The 22,991-nt window shown below is 47.2% G+C and overlaps 2 protein-coding genes across 6 annotated transcripts in view; one reads left to right on the top strand and one right to left on the bottom strand.

Annotated features, from left to right (window-relative positions):
- The window catches only part of LOC120909851 (zinc finger protein 260-like), a 34,496-nt gene extending 25,738 nt beyond the window's left edge, over positions 1–8,758 (top strand). For all 5 annotated transcript variants that reach the window (XM_040321587.1, XM_040321588.1, XM_040321584.1 and 2 more), the window contains one exon: positions 6,808–8,758. In XM_040321587.1, coding sequence (XP_040177521.1) covers positions 6,808–8,684 — 1,877 coding nt within the window. In that variant the 3' untranslated portion in view covers positions 8,685–8,758. The remainder of the gene's footprint in view (positions 1–6,807) is intronic.
- LOC120910475 (zinc finger protein 777-like) overlaps positions 1–22,991 on the bottom strand; it is a 176,391-nt gene that overhangs the window by 103,582 nt on the left and 49,818 nt on the right. The window lies entirely within an intron of this gene.

Raw genomic sequence — 22,991 nt, forward strand, 5'->3', positions numbered from 1 at the left:
CAGTAATAGGGAGACAGTATGTGCCCAGTGGGGGAGTCAGGAGCCATCAGCCTCTATTAGATTCTGTTTTCCAATGTCAGTGGCAGCACTGGTAACTGTTTGCACAGCACAGAAGTGCAGTTTTTGAACCTTAAAGGATGTACAGTATGTAGACAGGACTCGATTCAAGTTTACCCCCCCCCCCCCCCCAAAAAAAAAAAAAAACCTACCCCTCTAAAGCATATGTCAGCCGTAATTATTTTCTTTATTTTGTTCCTGTAGCAAGAAACTGCCTTTATTACTCCCTGTGACATCACCAGGTTTGTAAAATTTCAGAGGCAGCTGCTAGGAGATCAGTTCCTATTGATGAAGGCATACTCCTAGAACTATGTAACGGAAGGGCCCGTGATACCCAGAGACGTTTGAAGGATGTGGGGTACTCCTGTGCCAGCTTCACCAATGACTCTTGGGTCTAGGGTCATCCTATGTCCCTTAGGGGCATAGGATGACTGAGAACTGACATCTCGCATTACATGAGATGGGACATTAATGATAATTCATGTATTGCAGGATATGTTGGAATATTACAGGTATTTAATTCTGGCCACAACAGGTCAATAGCAGAGTGACTCATTCAATGTGTAACATAGACTGTTGAGATGCTAATTAAGTCCACCTGGCTGTAGTGATGAAAACTGTGTTTGCATTCTGTTGTCCATTGTGCTAAATAAGTCTGCTCATTGTGTATGCTAATGACACAATGTTTGTGTGAAAATACTATTGATAATAGATGTGGAATGTGACTTGTCATGCTGTAGTAATTAACTCCTGTAGATTCGGTGCCAGAGAGACTGTCTGGGATGTGGATTGAGGGGGACTCGTTAAGCACCCATTGTGTGATGTTTTGGGTAGAGTGTTTCATTGTCCCTGTGATTACTGTAGCATGCTTTCAAACTGTATATAACAAGGCTGAGTTACCATTAAAGTGTCATTCGTTTGAACCAGAGACAGTGCTGTGTGTCTCGTCCTTCTGGGGAATTCTAATGGATTGTGTCTGTTGGATTGTTGGAGTGTCGGTTAAGCTGTCTTGGGTTGGTGGAATGGAATATCGTAAACGGTGTTAACCCCTGACCGTTACAAACGGTTGTATCACTGTTGTATCATACTTTCCATAGGTCATATATGTCAAAAGGTCAAGCTGTTGCTGACCTTGGATGCAGAATTATTGACCTTGGTTACAGAATTGCTGTAAAAATTAGAGCATCTAACTGCCAACTGATATTTGCCCAACATACAACAATAGTATCCACGTTCCCATTGCATCAGAGGACAGTTTGTTCAAACCTTTCCAGTTTCAGTTGTTTGAGACGTGTGCACTATCTATCTATACATATAGTTGTACTCATAAGTTTACATACCCTGACTGAATTTTTGATTTTGTGGCCAATTTTCAGAGAATATGAATGATAACACAAAAACTTTTCTTTCACTCGTGGTTAGTGTTTGACTGAAGCCATTTATTATCAATCAACTGTGTTTCCTCTTTTTTTTAAAATCATAATTGCAACAGAAACTACCCAAATGACCCTGATTTACATTCCCCAGTTAATACAGTGTATTGCCCCCTTTAACATCAATGACAGCTTGAAGTCCTTTGTGGTATTTGTGGATGAGGCTCTTTATCTCCTCAGATGGTAAAGCTGCCCATTCCTCTTGGCAAAAAGCCTCCAGTTCCTGTAAATTCTTGGGCTGTCTTGCATGAGATCTCCCCCGAGTGGCTCAATGATATTGAAGTCAGGAGACTGAGAAGGCCACGCCAGAACCTTCACTTTAGAGCCCATTCACACCTTGGCGTTTTGTCGCCTGTAGTGTGACGCCCGCTGCCGCCCGACACGCCAGAGGGATGATTTAACATTGCCCTCTATGGAGATGGTTCACATCTCCACGCCGAACACCTGCCGCCTGAAAAAAAGTCCTTTTTTTTCAGGCGGCTTTTGGCGTTCGGCATAGGAGATGGGAACCATCTCCATAGGGGGGCACATCTAGGAGGACAATCGCTGCGTTTTGTCGCCGCAAATAGCGGTACAAATGCCGCTATTTGTCGCCGCAATTCGCGGGACAAAACCCCCTCGATTTTGTCCGCCTAGATGTGAATGCAGCCTTATTCTGCTGAAGCCAATGACAGGTTGACTTGGCCTTGTGTTTTGGATCATTGTCATGTTGGAATGTCCAAGTATGTCCCATGCGCAGCTTCCTGGCTGATGAATGCAAATGTTCCCTCAGTATCTTTTGATAACATACTGCATTCATTTGGCCAAAAATGTTGACCAAGTTTTTGTCCTTTGTACCTCACACATCCCCAATACATCAGCGATCCACCTCCGTACCTTTCATCATAGGCCTTGTTGACTAGGCTTGAGGTTTTTCTCTGTGCTGTTTGGCGTATTGTAAGCGGGATACTTTGTGGCATTTGCGTATTCATGGCTTTCTTCTGGCGACTCGACCATGCAGCCCATCTTTCTTCATGTGCCTCCTTATTGTGCATCTTGAAACCGCAATTCCACATGTTTTCAGAGAGTCCTGTATTTTACCTGAAGTTATTTGTGGATTTTCTTTGCATCCCGAACAATTTTCCTGGCAGTTGTGGTTGAAATTTTAGTTGGTCTACCTGACCGTGGTTTGGTTTCAACAGAACCCCTCATTTTCCACTTCTTGATTTTGAACACTTCAGAGTTTGAACACTGCTGATTGGCATTCTCAATTCCTTGGATATCTTTTTATTTTCCTTTCCTGTTTTATACAGTTCAACTACCTTTTCTTGCAGATTCTTTTGACAATTTGTCTGCTTTTCCCATGACTCAGAATCCAGAAATGTCAGTGCAGCACTGGATGAAAGGTGCAAGGGTCTGTCAGGAGTCCAGAAACTCATTGACCTTTTATATACACACACACACACACACACACACAAATTACACGCATACAGATCACAGGTGAGGATGGTTACCTTTAATAGCCATTCAAACCCCTTTGTGTCAACTTGTGTACATGTTATCAGGTGTTGTGGGCTAGATACATAGACAACATCCTCCTCCTATGGGATGGTGACCGATCTGATTTGGATATTTTCATTTAAGGGGGTTAAATCAGAATACCAGAGGGATTTTCTTGAACTTCGAAGCAAGTCAGATAGAAATCAATTTTTTAGATTTACGGATGGGTATTAAGGACAACCAATTTACCACTTCAACATTTTTTAAGAGTACTGACAGGAATTCCTATATTCCTGTCGGGAGTTGCTATCATGAAACATGGCTTAAGTCAGTACCCAAGAGCCAGTACTTACGCTTGAAGAGGAACTGCTCAGATAATAGAGAGTTCCTCTCTCAGGCTGAGGTCCTGACTAAATGTTTTTTTAGAGAAGGGCTATTTGAGCGCCTCTCTTCAGGAAACTTTGGATGAAGTTGCCCTGCTAGATAGAAAGGAATTGAGAGACAAATCACCTAAAGGTGTCAGGCCACCTTCTATTCATTTCATCACCACTTACTTTATTCAGCATAGGAGTGTGAAGAACCTTATTGGTAAACATTGAGAAAAAATTATGTGGTCCAAGGCACCATAGGTAAATGGCCTCCATCCCAAATTTGAACAGAAAAAAGAGAGTTTGGTCAGCGGGACTTTAAATGAGGCCAATCACCATGCGGAGTAAGCATATAAGGTGTACAGTATTGCTTAATTAGGTTACAACACAAAAGGGGGGAGTTGGTTGAGGACTTGCAATGAGAGGTGTATAACAAAGAGCAGTCTTAGCAAAGAGCATTTTATTATGCCTTGTGATATAATATAAAGCATGCTGAATGACAAAAATTGCATCCACAAAATCGCATAAACATGCTACAAATTACATATGCATAATAACACCATGGTACTTGGCATATCGTGGAGTAAGGACAAGTCCTGCACAACATGAACCACTGGCGGAGCTTGATAGTATAATGAGAATCTAGGAGTAAAACCGTATAAAAAACATAAAATCATCTGTATTGGTAAACATTGACACATCCTGACTAATGATTTGGTTCTTAGATCTACGATCCCTGATAAACCACGGGTTATTTATAAGGGTGCCCCATCTCTTAGAGGTAGGGTGGCTCCCAATTTTTTCGAGTACATTAATGTTTTTTATCAATGTAGAAAATGCAGGGTGTGCTCTCTGAGTGGGTGTGTACATAGACGCACTCACAAATTTACATCGACTAGTACCCTACTAGAATTTGAGATCAGGACCTTTGTTACGTGTTCCACCTAAGGGGTCGTTTATCTTCTGCAGTGCCCTTGCGGGTTACAATATGTGGGCAGGACTAAGCGGCCTTTTAGTGTGAGATTAAATGAGCACATAACGAATATTCTGACTCTCACTACTTGGAAGTTCATGATAAAAATCCTGCCAAGACCATCTTTCTTGGTATTGACAAGTATGTTCCACAATGGAGGGGTGATTTCTTAGTGCGTAGTATTTCCAGGCTAGAGATGGCCCGGATCCACAAAATTAAGTGCTACACCCCCTTTGGGTTAAATGTAGAAACCGATCTGAAAGCTTTTATTGATAACTCTTAATCTTTGGTTACTCTATGTTGTATATTTTTCATATTTTTCATATATTTTAATATTATTATTTTTTTTCTCCCCAAAATGGAGTATTTTTATACATCGGATATTTTATTAAGTATCTTGTGTCATTATGGCATTTACTGTACACTTGATGTGACTCCAGCATTACAGGTGCTCCAGTGGGTGGGACTTCTAGATATATATTGAGAATATTTTATTAACACCATAGATTTTCAATTAAACTTATTTTGATGTTTTTATCTATATATTGATATTCATAATATTAATATTCTATAATATATTTCTCATCATATAGTTGAGTATTCCATATAATTTTTAACGATCATTGGAAAAGATTTTTAAATCAACACATGAGACATGTTTATGTGATAGGTCTTTTGGACATCGGCAATATAGTTAATTTTAACCACTGGGTAGTGCCGTGCCATATCTTCATTGTAATAAGATATATTAGTTCCAACTTTATATCTTATATAAGTTAGTTAGGCGTCCTTTTTTATATATATTTTTATATATATTTTTTATATATATATATTTATTTTTTTCCTGCTTGTCCGCATATCAAATTTGCTAATTGGTTTTCAGTCCTGTGATTAGGGATTGACTCGCATCGAGGCGTGGGTTTGTTGTTATATACACGCGATGAGTCAGTGCGTCGCCCGTTCCCCAGGCGACGCTATCTCTTAGCGAAACGTACGTCGGGAGGCAGACCCGCTGATATCATCACTTTGGACGGGAGACTTGCACTGTATAATTAATCATTGGACTGGTTCACCGATCCAACATTAGCTGGACACTCTTTTATGATTTTTTTATGATCTACTTATGCACATTTTTCACATATTTTTCATGATTGGAGCATGTTTTTTATGAGATTGTCGCATATTGATTTATGAGAGTTTCCATTTAATTCATGCTCGATCCATATTATTTCATACTTATTTAATCATTTGCGCAGCTCCTCCTTCTTATTTTTGCGTCTATTTGAATGTGTGGTCTCACATTTTGAGCTGCTGCATATTGGTATTATCCACGTGTTTAGGTAGCGCAGTGTATTCTATTTTTATATCAACCAAACACTAACCACAGGTGAAAGAAAAGTATTTGTGTTATCATTCATATTCTCTGAAAAATGGGCAAGAAATCATAAATTCTGCCAGGGTATGTAAACTTATCAGCACAGCTGTCTGTGTGTGTGTGTATATGTGTGTGTGTGTGTGTGTGTGTGTATATGTATGTGTGTGTGTGTGTATATATATATATATATATATATATATATATAATGTATGTGTGTATATGTATATATATATACATAGAGAGAAAGAGAGAGATATCTCAAGCGCAACACACATTTTTTAAATAATGGAGCAACGTTCATGTTTTGCAGAGATATAGGGCCAGATTCACAAAGAGATATGACGGTGTATCTACAGATACACCATCGTATCTCTGACTTACACTGGTCCTATCTATGCGCCTGATTCATAGAATCAGTTACGCATAGATAGGGCTAGATCCGACAGGATCTATTTTTCAATTTAAAAATGGCGCCGGGGGCGTTCCCGCTGATTTACGATAAATAATATGTAAATCAGCGAGATACGCAGATTCACGAACGTACGCGGACCCGACGCAGTCTTCTTACGACGTTTCCGTAGCAGTGTACCCATCGTATACTTACCCCTTCTTTTATCAGGCGCAGCCAATGTTAAGTATAGCGGGCGTTCACGCGTCGAATTTGAATTTTTTAACGTCGTTTGCGTAAGTCGTTCTCGAATACGGACGGACGTCGTTTACGTAAGCGTCGAAACCACTGACGTCCTAGCGACGTCAGTGGGAGCAATGCACGCCGGAAAATTTCGCGGACGGCGCCTGCGCATTTAAATCGGCGCGGGAACGCGCCTGATTTAAATAGTACACTCCCCTAGCCGCGGGATTTGAATTCCGCCGGGGGATTTAGGATCCGCCGTCGCAAGTTTAGAGGTAAGTTGTTTGTGAATTAGCCACTTGTCTCCTAAACTTGCGGGAGCGGATCTTAATTCACGTAGATCGAGCGGATCTTTAGATCCGCTGCGCTACGTGAATCTGGCCCATAGTGAATGAATGTGTTTTGCATTCCTGTGAAGTGTTAATGTTTTGCCATGGCAAGCTGTGTAGAGTTTATAGAATTATCCTGACAATTATCTTTTTCATTTCTAGGGGGTGAAGCATCCTCATCTTTTGACTCCACCTCTGACCAAAGAGCTCAAACACAGCCATATTCTTGTTCTGAGTGTGCTAAATGTTTTTCTCGGAGAGCCTATCTAATTAGACACCTGAGGACCCACACAGGGGAGAAGCCGTATTCCTGTTCTGAATGTGGGAGATGCTTTGCCCAGAGTCAAGACCTTATCGCACACCGCAGAACCCACACCGGGGAGAAGCCGTATCCATGTTCAAAGTGCGGAAAGCGTTTTGCCATTAAATCCACTCTTGCCAGGCATAAGAAAGTTCATACGGGAGACAAGCCGTATTCCTGCTCCGAGTGCGGAAGACACTTTAGAGAAAAATGGAATCTTCTTATCCACGAGAGGACTCATGCACCTAGTAAGCCATTTTCCTGTTCAAAATGTGGAGAATCTTTTAACCGGAGAGCAAACTTTATCTCACACCGAAGATCTCATGCAGGAGCGGGGACACATTCCTGTCCTGAGTGTGGGAGATCTTTTTATTTTAAATCACGTCTTGTTGCACACCAGAGAACGCACTTGAGGGAGAAGCCATATAAATGTTCTAAGTGTGGGAAATGCTTTAATTGGAAAACAACTCTTCTCAAACATGCAAAAGTTCACTCGGAGGAGAAGTCGAATTCTGAAGGTGAGACATCTGTTACACAGAAACCATCTACTGATAAGCAGCAACAATCTCAATCGGCTGAGATGAGATTTTCATGTTCCGATTGCGGGAAGCGCTTTCCTTTTAAATCCCGACTTGTCGCTCATCAGAGGGCTCACACGGGGGAGACGCCGTATTCCTGTTTAAGATGCGGGAAAAGGTTTTGTTGGAGATCGGGGCTTGTCAAACATGTAAAAGTTCATGCTGGGGAGAAGCTGGATCCTGAACAAGAGTTGGCCCTTACACAGCGAAAATCTTCTAGAGATGGGAAGCCGTTATCCTGTTCTGAGTGTGGGAAGTGTTTCTCCGCTAAGTCTCGTCTGCGTGTACATCAGAGATCTCACACTGGAGAGAAACCATATCCTTGTTCAGAGTGCGGTAAATGTTTCTCTGCTAAGTCACGCCTTGTTCTACATCAGAGAGCTCACACGGGGGAGAAGCCATATGCATGTATGGAATGCGGAAAGTGTTACGTAGATAAATATCTCCTTCAGCGACACCAAAAAAGCCACGTTGTTGTTAAACCCTTTTCATGTTCTCAGTGTGGGAAACGTTTCTTACAGAAATCCACTCTTGTCAATCACGAAAAATCTCACTCTGGGGACAAACCGTATCCCTGTGGGGAATGCGGAAAGTTTTTCCTTATAAAAGAAAGACTGATTAGACACCAGATGAGTCACACAGGGGAAAGACCGTTCCCATGTCCTGAATGCGGCAAGTGTTTTATGCAGAAATCTGATTTTGTTAAACATTTTCGATCTCACACAGGGGAGAAGCCGTTCTCATGTTCTGAATGTGGAAAAAGTTTCTCTAGAAGAGACAGACTTAGCAGACACCGAATGATTCACACCGGGGAAAGGCCATACTCGTGTTCTGAATGCGAGAGAAGTTTTATACAGAAAGCTGATTTTACTAAACATCAGAGATCCCACACGGGAGAGAAGCCGTTTGCATGTTCGGAATGCGGAAAATGTTTTTCTTTAAAACCCTCTCTGATCAAACATGAAAGAATTCACACTGGGGAGAAGCCGTATTCATGTTCCGAATGTGGAAAAGAATTTATTGACAAAATTACTTTTAGCAGACATCAAAAGAGCCACATAAGCGAAAAGCCTTTTCCATGTTCTCAATGTGGGAAAAGTTTTTTGTGGAAGTCGACTCTTTCCAAGCACCAAAAAACTCATGCAAAGGTGAAATCGTAGGCCGCGTACACACGATCAGTCCATCCGATGAGAACGGTCTGAAGGACCGTTAGCTTCATCGGTTAACCGATGACGCTGACTGACTGGTCTGATGTGCCTACACACCATCGGTTAATTAACCGATCGTGTTAGAACGCAGACACGTAAACCACGTACGACGGCACTATTAAAGCGGGAGTTCACCCATAAATTTTTTTTTCAAACAATCCCCTTAGATGGATGCTCGTTTTGTCTAGGGGAATCGGCTAGTTGTTTTAAAATATGAGCTGTACTTACCGTTTACGAGATGCATCTTCTCCGTCGCTTCCGGGTATGGGTCTTCGGGAGCGAGCGTTCCTTCTTGATTGACAGTCTTCCGAGAGGCTTCCGACGGTCGCATCCATCGCGTCACTCGTAGCCGAAAGAAGCCGAACGTCGGTGCGTCTCTATTCTGCGCCTGCGCACCGACGTTCGGCTTCTTTCGGAAAATAGTGACGCGATGGATGCGACCGTCGGAAGCCTCTCGGAAGACTGCCAATCAAAATAGGAACGCCCAGTCCCGCAGCCCATACCCGGAAGCGCCGGAGAAGATGCATCTCGTAAACGGGTAAGTACGGCTCATATTTTAAAACAACTAGCCGATTCCCCTAGACAAAACGAGCCTCAATCTAAGGGGAAAAAGTGTTATGTATGGGTGAACCCCCGCTTTAAGGGGAAGTTCAAATCCAATTGCGTCACCCTTGGGGCTGCTTTAGCTGATTTTGTGTCCGTAAAAGACGATTCGCGTTTTTCTGTCTGTTACAGCGTGATAATGTGCAATCTCCAAAACGAACGCTAGTTTTACCAGAACGAGCGCTCCCGTCCCCTCATTTAGTCTGAGCATGCGTGGATTTTTAACCGATGGTCGTGCGTACTAACGATCGGTTTTGACTAGGGCTGTGCAAATTAACTTTTAATTAATCGATTAATCTTTAATTTTTTTGATCGATCAAAATCTTTTTGATCGATTAAAATTCTTTTGATTGGTACTCACCTCTCCGCCGGCTTCTGGGCCTTCAGGGAGTTCCGTCGGAGATCCAGTAACGTCACGGACACCGGCGGGGCTTGCCGTGTCCATCTGAAGGGCCTGTGCCTTCATATCTGAATGCCAGCAGGACCTCACTATCTGCCACACGCAAGGGCTGTTACACTTCCCTCTATCACTTCCCTCTATCAACCTGGGATTCTACAACCATCCACTGGGAGTTGTGATAGTTCCCTTCACGGGACATCTACATGCCGACGGACTGATGTTAACCTCTCCTCATCTGGATTCAGCAGTGGCATCGTTGTACACATTTTTATACCAGTATCATACTTAGCTACATGTTTTTATGACTGCTTTTGTTACCGTTTGGTATTACTCGCACCATTTTTACAGTTTATGTAGCTACATCGATTTTATCTCCAGTGCAATATTTATTTGGTAACCTACTAATTTTTAATGCTATTCCCATCGAGCGTTGCCTTTGTGTTTTTTTTGTATCCTGCTATCCATTTTTCCAGTTTTTGGCAGCTGCACTGGGAATCAGCCTGCAAGGAGGAGATCAGCTAAAAGTAGTTGGATCTGTATGTGCGTTTATAATTAATCGAAATTAGTCGATTAATCGATAAAAAAAAAACGATTATTCGAACAGAAAAATTTTGATCAGTAACAGCCCTAGTTTTGATTTATCGGTTAGGAATCCATCGGTTAAATTTTAAAGCAAGTTCCTATTTTTTTTAACCGAAGGTTAAATAACCTATGGGGCCCACACACGATCGGTTTTGACCGATGAAAACGGTCCTTCAGACCGCTGTCCTCTGGCTATCCTATCGTGTGTACGAGGCCATAGTCGCATTCCAATCTTGGAAGGGTCTTCATAAGAAGTCAGCTGTCCGTGCCCATGAACAAAGTTGTAGATCAGTTCTTTTTGTCACTTGTATGCAATATTTTCTGTCCTGTGTAATATTTAAACAAGCCCACCAACACCTGCAAGCAAAACACTCGCTGACTTACTGTAATCCCATACACATGTAGGTCAATAAAGTTAAAGTGCATACACTCCTTTTAGTGCGATCCACTGTGATTTCAGCCTTATCAAATGAATGGGGAAAAACAATCGCACCACATTGAGCCACACAGAGATCGCCCAGGAACGTGGACTGCGTTCCTGTTCGATTCAGATGTGGACTGGCACTTAGGGTCTGTGCAGTCCTGTCCCAACACAGAGACAAGGTAAAAAGTAGGGTTGTCCCGATACCACTTTTTTAGGACCGAGTACAAGTACCGATACTTTTTTTCAAGTACTCGCCGATACCGAATACCGATACTTTTTTTTAAATGTGTCCCCAAATGCAGCCATGTCCCCCATATATGCAGCCATGTCCCCCCATATCCAGCCATGTCCCCCCCCATGCAGCCATGTCTCCCCCCATATCCAGCCATGTCCCCCATATGCAGCAATGTCTCCCCATATCCAGCCATGTCCCCTATATGCAGCAATGTCTTCCCATATCCAGCCATGTCCCCCATATGCAGCAATGTCTCCCCATATCCAGCCATGTCCCCCATATGCAGCAATGTCTCCCCATATGCAGCCATGTCCCCCTTACCTGCATCGCGCCGCATCCCCGCTGCCGCCGACTGGTTAATATGGGCGGGAACATTACAGCTTTGAATAGCTGTAATGATTCGCGCCGCGCTGCGTATAGACACTCCCCCTTGCTCGGGAATGGACAGTTCACCCGAGCAAGGGGGAGTGTCTATACGCGGCGGGGCGGGAAACAATACAGCTATTCAAATGAATGCTGTAATGTTCCCGCCCGTATTATCCAAGCGGGGATGCGTCGTAGCGGCGAGATGCGTCGGCGGGGGGGAGTATTCTATTTCGGTATCGGGGGTATTTGCGGGAGTACGAGTACTCCCGCAAATACTTGGAATCGGTCCCGATACCGATACTAGTATCGGTATCGGGACAACCCTAGTAAAAAGCCTTGTCCCCTTTAATGACGATTGTGACCATGACACTGTGGTGGTGTGTGCTTGTGCTGAACAAAACTGCAGCATGCAGCGTGGTGCGACTCAATCCGCCTCATCGAACATGGAAGTGATACACCGCATGACTAATTACAGGCTGCATCTCGAAAAAACAGTTACCGCAAAGAGTTGGTGCGCAGTGCTTGTCGGACACTCTGATTTTATAAGCCTCACATTTCTTTGTAATTGTTAAACCCCTAAATAAAAAAACATTGATGTCAACAATTCATCCAGGTATGGAATACTTTCCCTTGTGTTATCTGGAACATCAACACAAACCATCTTTTCTGGCTTTGCTTGATGCATGCTTGTTCAGGATTGCTGACTTACCTGAGTGGGTTAGGTGACAGTTCCTCTTTAAAGGGGTTGTAAAGGTAAAATGGGCCAGATTCACGTAGAAGTGCGGCAGCGTAACGTATCGTAGATACGCTACACCGCCGCAAGTTTTCAGCGCAAGTGCCTGATTCACCAAGCACTTGCGTGAAAACTTCCGCCGGCGGCCTCCGGCGTAAGCCCGCGTAATTCAAAGGGGCGTGTGCCATTTAAATTAGGCGCGCTTCCATGCCGGACCTACTGCGCATGCTCCCTTTTGAATTTCCCGCCGTGCTTTGCGCGAAGTGACGTCATTTTTTCGAACGGCGACGTGCGTAGCGTACTTCCGTATTCCCGGACGTCTTACGCAAGAAGGAAACATTTAAAAATTTTGACGCGGGAACGACGGTCATACTTTATACAGCACATACGTGTGCTGTGTAAAGTTAGGGCACCTAAAACGATGACTAACTTTGCGACGGGAAACTAGACTAGCGGCGACGTAGCAAACGCGAAAAACAGTCGTGGATCGCCGTAACTACTAATTTGCATACCCAACGCTGGTTTACGACGCAAACTCCCCCCAGCGGCGGCCGCGGTATTGCATCCTAAGATCCGACAGTGTAAAACAATTACACCTGTCGGATCTTATGGATATCTATGCGTAACTGATTCTATGAATCAGTCGCATAGATACTCTGAGAGATACGACGGCGTATCAGGAGATACTCCGTCGTATCTCGGCTGTGAATCTGGCCCAAAAAAAAATCCCTAAATAGCTTCCTTTACCTTAGTGCAGTCCTCCTTCACTTACCTCATCCTTCCATTTTTCTTTTAAATGTCCTTATTTCTTCTGAGAAATCCTCACTTCCTCTTCTTCTGTCTGTAACTCCACACAGTAATGCAAGGCTTTCTCCCTGGTGTGGAGAAAGTCTCTTGAGGGGGGAGGGGTGAGCAGGAGTGTCAGGACAGTCTCTACTTTGCAGATAGAGAAAGGAGCTGTGTGTTAGTCGGCGTCCTGACACTCCTGCTCGCCCCCTCCCCCCTCAAGAGGCTTTCTCCACACCAGGGAGAACGCCTCGCATTACTGTGTGGAGTTACAGACAGAAGAATAGGAAGTGAGGATTTCTCAGAAGAAATAAGGACATTTAAAAGAAAAATGGAAGGATGAGGTAAGTGAAGGAGGACTGCACTAAGGTAAAGGAAGATATTTAGGGAAGAAAATTGTACCTTTACAAACCCTTTAAAGCCCAACTCCAGCTTGGTAGACATAGGCAGTCCTGAGCACTTATAGCTAGATTCAGGTACATTTTCTTAACTTTGCGGCGGCGTAGCTCAAGGCATTTAAGCTACGCCGCCGTAAGTTAGCTAGGCAAGTACATGATTCACAATGTACTTACCTGCTAAGTTTCGGCGGGCGTAAGGGCGCCTAATTCAAATGTGTGTTAGGGGGGCGTGTTGTATGCTAATTGTGCTTGACCTTACTTTTTTCACGTCTTCTTTTAACTGCGCATGCGCCGGGCGCCTACATTTCCCAGTGTGCATTGCGGCTAAGTACGCCGCACGGGCCTATTGATTTTGACGTGGACGTAAACTACGTAAATCCTGATTCACGGACGACTTACGCAAACAACGTAAAAAATTAGAATTTCGACACGGGAACGGCGGCCATACTTGACATTACTATTCCAATAGGGCCTAGCTCTAACTTTACGTGGCCTATCTCTTACGTAAACGGCGTAAAAGTACTGCGTCGGCCGGGCGCACGTTCGTGAATCGGCGTATCTCCTCATTTACATATTCTACGCCGACCGCAATGGAAGCGCCACCTAGCGGCCATCCAAAATATTGCAATCTAAGATAGGACGGCGCAAGCCGTCGTATCTTAGATATGTTTAAGCGTATCTCTGTTTGAGCATACGGTTAAACATAAGTCGGCGTAGATTCTGAGTTAGGTCGACTTATCTACTGATAAGCCGGCCTAACTCTTACTGAATCTAGCTATTAGTGTAAAATAAAAAGGTAGCTCTGGCTACTATACGCACATCCTCAGCAATGTTGTCCCCAGTACCGGGACAGGGTCATCCACCGTCCAGAGTATGGATGCAGAATTGCGCCCCCCTCCCCCACTAATAATACATGCCATAGAATGGATGTACCACCATGTGTCTATTTTTGCCCCTTTGCTTCACTGCGCCCAGGTCATCTGTCCCTCCTGCCCACCCCTTGTCCTGGCATTGGTTGTGCCTTACAGACTCACCTGGTCACTGGTCTGCCCAATGTCCTTCAACCTACTTCCTGTGGGTCCGGGAGAGGGGTAGATTCTAAACCTGGAGATACGTTTTACCATAACATATACAACACTGTGATTTGTTAAATACTTGCAAAAAAATACAGGGTCTGATTTTTGAAAAGTGGTGCTACAATCAACCAATTCATGAATTACTAGCGCTCTACAGGGAATGCAGAGGGCATGCATGGACCTGACTTTTGAAAAGGGGCTCTGCAGCTTCAGGGGCAGGTAGGTATAAGACTAGTGTGAAAGATGAGGATGAACGTCTCCTGGCCTCATGCACACAGGTCGTTTTGGAAATGCTCCTAAAAGCCTTTTCTTCTGGCGGCAGCCTTTTGGCAGAAAAAAATGCTTGATGCTTGTAAAAGTGTGTAATGTGTTAAGGCGTGTTAACGGGCATCAAGCATTTGGGCGGTAATTAATTTCATTGGCCATAATTAGGGATGTCCCGATACCGAGCATCTCCCCGAGTCAGCGGTAAACACTGATCACCGCTGACTGTCCCCCCTCCATGCTGTCTTCCCCCCTCCGTGCTGTCTTCCCCCCCACCTGTGCTGTCTTCCCCCCTCAATGCTGTCTCCCCCCCTCCGTGCTCCGTGTTGTCTTCCCCCCCCCGTGCTCCATGCTGTCTTCTCCCCCCGCCGTGCTGTCTTCCCTCCCTCAGTGCATCTCCCGTGCTCCGTGCTGTCTCCCCCCCCCCGTGCTCCGTGCTGTCTCCCCCCCCCCCGTGCTCCGTGCTGTCTCCCCCCCCCTTCGTGCTCCGTGCTGTCTTCTCCCCCCTCTGTGCTGCCTCCCTCCCCCTCCATGCTGTCTTCTCCCCCCCTCCGTGCTGTCTTCTCCCCTCCGTGCTGTCTTCTCCCCTCCGTGCTGTCTTCTCCCCTCCGTGCTGTCTTCTCCCCCCCGTACTGTCTTCTCCCCCCCGTGCTGTCTTCTCCCCCCCCCCCGTGCTGTCTTCTCCCCGTGCTGTCTTCTTCCCCCCCCTCCGTTCTGTCTTCTCCCCCCCCTCTGTGCTGTCTTCCCCCCCCCCGTGCTGTCTCCTCCCCCCCCTCCGTGCTGTCTCCTCCCTCCCCTCCGTGCTGTCTTCTCCCCCCTCCGTGCTGTCTTCTCCCCCCTCCGTGCTGTCTTCTCCCCCCCTGTGCTGTCTTCTCCCCCCTCCGTGCTGTCTTCTCCCCCCTCCGTGCTGTCTTCTCCCCCTCCGTGCTGTCTTCTCCCCCCTCCGTGCTGTCTTCTCCCCCTCCGTGCTGTCTTCTCCCCCCCCGTGCTGTCTCCTCCCCCCCCGTGCTGTCTTCTCCCCCCCGTGCTGTCTTCTCCCCCCCCGTGCTGTCTTATCCCCCCCCTCCGTTCTGTCTTATCCCCCCCCTCCGTTCTGTCTTATCCCCCCCCCTCCGTTCTGTCTTATCCCCCCCCTCCGTTCTGTCTTATCCCCCCCCTCCGTTCTGTCTTATCCCCCCCCTCCGTTCTGTCTTATCCCCCCCCGTGCTGTCTCCTCCCCCCCCGTGCTGTCTCCCCCCCCCCCCCCGTGCTGTCTCCTCCCCCCCCCGTGCTGTCTCCTCCCCCCCCTCCGTGCTGTCTCCTCCCCCCCCTCCGTGCTGTCTCCTCCCCCCCCTCCGTGCTGTCTCCTCCCCCCCCTCCGTGCTGTCTCCTCCCTCCCCTCCGTGCTGTCTTCTCCCCCCCTCCGTGCTGTCTTCTCCTCCCCCCTCTGTGCTGTCTTCTCCTCCCCCCCCTCTGTGCTGTCTTCTCCTCCCCCCCCTCTGTGCTGTCTTCTCCTCCCCCCCCCTCTGTGCTGTCTTCTCCTCCCCCCCCCTCTGTGCTGTCTTCTCCTCCCCCCCCCTCTGTGCTGTCTTCCCCCCCCCCCCCCTCTGTGCTGTCTTCTCCTCCCCCCCCTCTGTGCTGTCTTCTCCCCCCCCTCTGTGCTGTCTTCTCCCCCCCCCTCTGTGCTGTCTTCTCCCCCCCCTCCGTGCTGTCTCCCCCCCCCCCTCCGTGCTGTCTCCCCCCCCCCTCCGTGCTGTCTTCTCCCCCCCCCCCTCCGTGCTGTCTTCTCCCCCCCTCCGTGCTGTCTTCTCCCCCCTCAATCTGTCAGGATGGAGAGCGGAGGTAGGAGCCGCTAAACCCGGACCCTACCTTTTCCGAATGAACAGAGTCAGTGATCACTGACTCTGTCCATTCATATAACTGAAACATCGTAACCTGTGTTTACGATGCTTCAGTTTATGAATGGAGAGGAGCTTCTCTCCATTAATTTTAGCTGAGGCTGCTGAGAAAGGGACTGGAGAATCTGTGTCCTTAGTCCCTTTCTCTGTCTTTGGCAGTGGTTTTTTTTCTGCCTCTAAAAGCCCCTGCCACTAAACGCTGCTAAAAGCATATGTGTGCATGGACACATAAGCTGACATACAGGGGAGTTCCGAGGCAGGAATAAAAGTGTCTGACGCCCTTAGAAGCGACTGCAAAAATGCCCAGTGTGCATGAGGCCTTAATGAGCAACTGGATTCTTTTCACTTGTGTACATCACAATATAACATCCCTGTCCCAACTGCAAACCATTATTCTATCATAAAAATCTCACTTTGGTAGTCTTTGGAGATTTTTTCTCACCTCCTCTCTGGCACTGTGTGGGGTAAACTAGGATGGAAAAGGACCTGGGGGTCCTAGTAGATGACAGGATTAGCAATGGCATGCAATGCCAAGCTGCTGCAAGCAAAGCCAACAGAATATTAGCACTCCACAGAGATAAAACTATAATTCTCCCACCCTACAAGACTCTGGTCCAGCCGCATCTTGAGTTTGCCGTCCAGTTCTGGGCACCAGTCCTCAGGAGGGATGTGCTGGAACTGAAGAGAGTCCAGAGAAAGGCAACAAAGCTAATAAAGGGACTGGAGGTTCTCAGCTATGGGCAGGGGCGGACTGACAACTCATGGGGCCCCCGGGCAATAGAAGATTATGGGGCCCCTGGGCTTACAGATGGCCACCAAGCCAGGAGGCGGGGCAGCTAAAATCTCGGGATTTTCACATCAAAAGCATGTCGGTTTTGGACATATCAGGGACAGATGTAAAAAAAAACACAGATTTTTACATACTGTCCCTGGTTTTACTGAGCCTGGCAACCCTGATGGGGCCCCCTAGTGGCATGGGGCCCTCGGGCAGTGCCGAGTGCCTCAATGGTCAGTCCGCCCCTGGCTATGGGGAAAGACTACAAGCATTGAACTTATATCACCTCTCAAGTGTCTGGTTTTAACCCCCGCTAACAGCCGGAAAAGGGTTATTACCGCCCGCGATGCGTCTCTGAAGAGGCTCATTGCGGGCGGTATTTCCCGCGGTTTCCCATTGATTTCAATGGGAAGGATCGGTATAGGAGTGGTAAACACCCCGCTCCTATACCGCTCCAAAGATGCGGCTAGCGGGACTTTTGGAGCGGTCCTGCTAGCGCACCGCTTTAGTGTGAAAGCCTCCGGGGCACGTTTTTTTTTCAGGTGGTATAGCAGCGCTATAAACCGCATGAAAAACGTATGAGTGTGAAAGGGGCCTAAGGCATTGAAGCTGATCAAATGACCTGTGCAATATAAGGGAAAGCCGGAAAACATGACCTGTTGGGGTGCCTTGAGGACTGGAGTTGAGAAACACTGGGGTGGATTCAAGAAGCAATTGTGCCTGTGTAACCATAGGTTACACAGCGCAATTGCTTACTTGCCCCGGCGTAACGAGTGCTCCTGATTCAGGAACCTCGTTACGCCGACTGCAGCCTAAGATCTGCGTGGCATAAGGCTCTTATGCCCGCATATCTTAGGCTGCATTCTTGCGATGGCCGCTAGGTGGCGTTCCCGTTGTGCTCAGCGTATAGTATGCAAATTGCATACTAACACTGATTCACAACGTTGCGCGAGCCCTGCGTACGCAATTTACGTTGTTTACGTACGGCGGTTTTCGCGCAAGGCTGCCCCTGCTACGTATACCCGTCGTTCCCGCGTCGCGAAATTTACATTTTACGTAGTTTGCGTAAGTAAATCGTGAATCGCGTAGTTTGCGTAAGTGAATCGTGAATCGTTGCCCTGCGCCTCCGTAATAAATGCGCAAATCTCTTTGAATCCGGCCCACTGTTCTATACATTGCACATATGCGTCACTTCACAGGCATTTTTATTGTTCCACTTTAAGCTCACTGCTCCTGAAAAATCGATCATTTTAAAAAACTTTTTTTTGCATTGATACATGTGCCCTAGAGCAGTCCCCCCCCCCCCCCCCCCCCCCCCGGTACATGCGGCGGTCGGAAATCGTCGGGGAGCGATCCGGGACGACGGATTCGTTTATAGCCGCTCCGTCGCGATCTCTCCCCGGAGCTGAAGAACGGGGAGAGCCGTATGTAAACACGGCTTCCCCGTGCTTCACTGTGGCGCTGCATCGATCAAGTGATCCCTTTTATAGGGAGACTCGATCGATGACGTCAGTCCTACAGCCACACCCCCCTACAGTTGTAAACACACACTAGGTGAAGCCTAACCCCTTCAGCGCCCCCTTGTGGTTAACTCCCAAACTGCAACTGTCATTTCCACAATAAAGAATGCAATTTAAATGCATTTTTCTCTTACCACCTTCCAGGACGGCACCCGAGAGAGATGATGGCTCCTCCTGCAGGAAACACAATCACATGACAGTTTAAAAGGCCCCGCCCTTCCCCTTGCTCCTCAGTATTGATTGTGTTTCTCCAACACAGCGACACGTTTGTTTTGTTTATGGAAACCTAGAGACCGGGGAGGGTCGAAGGTACCCCTGTGAGACAGGTTTAAGGGAGGCCGGGGAGGGCTGAACTTACCTGTAGACTTCGGTCCAAACTCACAGGTCGCCCTATGGAAGCACCAGTGCTCTGAGCTGCGGGGAGGTGAGCCATCACTGCGTGCTATCGAATCCACCACCATTCGAATCGCCGTTTTCCCGGGTCTCCAGAATTAAAAACGCCGCGCTCCAGGCCTCATTCTGAGACAGGAACTGCATCACAGGAAGTGGGCGGTTCCGGACGGCGTAACCCGGAAGTTCCCAGTGGAGCGAGGAGACAGCGTGGGTGGTGGACGGGTCGGCTTGCGGTGACCAGTACAGGAGTACCGACAGCCAGGGCCGAGTCACCCTCCTCATGGAAGAGGACGGAAAGACCGACACGACCGCTGGCAGATCCAGGTCGGGGGGCGGTAAGTACCAATCCCCCTGGAAAGGGAGGGGGGAAGTGGTGAGAGTTCCCAAACTTTTAGGGAACGACCGGAGCAGGATCTGGTCCCTTCTCGTCTACTTCCTCCCCTCCCCAGTACAGCCAGCAGTCTTGGGGAAAGACAATTTAAATGTACATTTCATGTCTTTTCAGAAACCCCCAGCGGACCCCAGGAGGCCTCAGCTCAGTCTCCTTCCGCTACAGGGCATAGTTCCTCTAAAAAATGTGGGAATTGTAGAGAGAAGCTCCCCAAGTCCTACACAAAACCTTTCTGCTACAAATGTATTAATATACTGGCGGGAAAGGAGGCTGCTGCCATGATGAAGAGTTTTCTCTCATCCATGCAAACAGAAATGTTAGCAACAGTCAAAGCCTTTCGGGAGGCAGCCGGGCAGTCGGCACAGACTGAAACAGAGGAACTTACCCCTAAGGAAGGCACTTCCTCTCAGGAGACCCCCTTTTCTAAGGGCCCAAGTGTTTTCTTTACACCCTCACAAAATCCCCCTTTGGGGGAAGCAGATGGTGAAGAGAGTGAGGTAGCCAGTCTACCTAGGTCTAGGCACAGCTCAGGGGAGGTAGATGGAGACTCCATTAGTCAGTCTCAGGAGGACACACGTCCAAGAAAACACCTCTTTGCTGTAGAAGATCTAGAGAGTCTCCTCCAGGCTATCTACGCCACAGAGGAAATTCCTGAGACCCCTAAACCTACCTCAGCACAGGATAAAGTTTATAGGGGCCTGAGTGACGCTCAATCTAAAGTATTCCCCCTGCACAAATCCCTCAAGGAGTTAGTCCTTCAGGAGTGGAGAGACCCTGAAAGGAGAATAATCAAACAAAAAACCTGGAAAAGAAGGTTCCCCTTCTCCCAGGAAGATGAGGAAGTCTTTTTTAAACTTCCTAGACTTGATGCGGCTTTGTCGCAAGTCACTAAATTGTCTGATCTCTCCTTTGAGGATACAGGTAACATCAAGGATGTGATGGACCGTCGAGCAGAATCTCTCCTTAGGAAAGCCTGGGAGGCCAATGCGGCAGCACTAAGCCCAGCCTTAGCAGCAGCATGTGTAGCTAGGAATACAGATGTTTGGGTAGAGACACTCACCGACCACCTCGCCCAGAATTCGGAGGAGGAGGAGGTAGTTGAGTCACTTACAGTAGTAAGGAAGGCGATTGCTTACCTAGCAGATGCAGCTACGGAATCTGCAAGGGCAGCAGCCAAGACAGCAGCCCTCATTAACTCTACTAGGAGGGCAGTTTGGATCAAGGCCTGGGAAGGAGATGCTACATCCAAGGGAAAACTCTGTGGCATCCCCTTTCAAGGTTGCCTGTTGTTTGGGAAAGACCTGGATGATGTCCTGGCTAGGTCATCAGAAAAAGGTAAAAAATTCCCAGTTAAACCCAAAAAAGAAGGTTTCAAGAAAACTTTTCGAGGCCCCCAGGGGCAGGGTAGACAAAAAGCCAAAAAGGAACCTTTCAGGCGTTGGAACTTTGGCAAAGGGAACAGGAAGAACAACCTCCTTTTCCCTCCTCCAAAACCCAGCGACAAACCGTCCAAGTGACGACGTAGTCAGAGTGGGTCTAGGCACAGCTCAGGGGAGGTAGATGGAGACTCCATTAGTCAGTCTCAGGAGGACACACGTCCAAGAAAACACCTCTTTGCTGTAGAAGATCTAGAGAGTCTCCTCCAGGCTATCTACGCCACAGAGGAAATTCCTGAGACCCCTAAACCTACCTCAGCACAGGATAAAGTTTATAGGGGCCTGAGTGACGCTCAATCTAAAGTATTCCCCCTGCACAAATCCCTCAAGGAGTTAGTCCTTCAGGAGTGGAGAGACCCTGAAAGGAGAATAATCAAACAAAAAACCTGGAAAAGAAGGTTCCCCTTCTCCCAGGAAGATGAGGAAGTCTTTTTTAAACTTCCTAGACTTGATGCGGCTTTGTCGCAAGTCACTAAATTGTCTGATCTCTCCTTTGAGGATACAGGTAACATCAAGGATGTGATGGACCGTCGAGCAGAATCTCTCCTTAGGAAAGCCTGGGAGGCCAATGCGGCAGCACTAAGCCCAGCCTTAGCAGCAGCATGTGTAGCTAGGAATACAGATGTTTGGGTAGAGACACTCACCGACCACCTCGCCCAGAATTCGGAGGCGGAGGAGGTAGTTGAGTCACTTACAGTAGTAAGGAAGGCGATTGCTTACCTAGCAGATGCAGCTACGGAATCTGCAAGGGCAGCAGCCAAGACAGCAGCCCTCATTAACTCTACTAGGAGGGCAGTTTGGATCAAGGCCTGGGAAGGAGATGCTACATCCAAGGGAAAACTCTGTGGCATCCCCTTTCAAGGTTCCCTGTTGTTTGGGAAAGACCTGGATGATGTCCTGGCTAGGTCATCAGAAAAAGGTAAAAAATTCCCAGTTAAACCCAAAAAAGAAGGTTTCAAGAAAACTTTTCGAGGCCCCCAGGGGCAGGGTAGACAAAAAGCCAAAAAGGAACCTTTCAGGCGTTGGAACTTTGGCAAAGGGAACAGGAAGAACAACCTCCTTTTCCCTCCTCCAAAACCCAGCGACAAACCGTCCAAGTGACGACGTAGTCAGAGTGGGGGGTCGACTATCTCAATTCCTTCCCCTATGGGAAAAAATTTCGAACAGTCATTACATCTGCCAAATAATTCAAAAAGGCTATCGCCTAGAATTTCTGGCTACACCCCCCACCATGATCACCATTACTCACCTTCCCAGGGATACCCTGAAAAGGTCTGCCCTCTTGGAGGGCATACAGGACTTAGCCAAACAACTAGTGGTAGTACCAGTACCAAAAGCTCAGCAGTACCAGGGATTTTATTCCCATATTTTCGTAGTACGGAAACCCTCCGGGAAATACCGTCTAATAGTAAACTTGAGAAACCTGAACAAGTTTCTAGAATACAAAAAGTTTGCTATGGAAAGTATTTATTCGGTAAGAAAGAACCTCATGAAGGAGGCCTTCTTGGTGACCCTAGATCTCAAAGATGCCTATCTCCACGTGCCAATCCACGTGGATCACCAGGTATATCTGAGGTTTGCGGTCGTGGTGGAAGGAGAAACCTTCCACTGGCAGTTCAGAGTACTACCATTCGGGCTAACCTCCAGCCCAAGGATTTTTACAAAAGTCCTAGCAGAAGCGGTGGCATACCTGCACCTTCAGGGCATATCCCTTATACCTTATTTAGACGACTTGCTGATTTCAGGAAAATCAGCCGCCCAAGTCACGCTGGATGCCAACAAAGCAATGGCACTCCTAAAGAGCCTAGGGTGGATAATCAACATAGAAAAATCCTCCCTCAACCCAGAACAGGTCAAGACCTTCCTGGGATACGTAGTGGACACCAGGCAGCAGAGACTCTTCTTACCAGAAGAAAAAGTTTTAAAACTAGCCTCAGCAGTCGGGAACCTTATCAAAAACCCCAAACTCTCCAGACGAAATGTTCTGAGAGTTCTAGGCC

This window comes from Rana temporaria, chromosome 8 (assembly GCF_905171775.1).
Source record: "Rana temporaria chromosome 8, aRanTem1.1, whole genome shotgun sequence".
Classification (NCBI taxonomy): domain Eukaryota; kingdom Metazoa; phylum Chordata; class Amphibia; order Anura; family Ranidae; genus Rana; species Rana temporaria.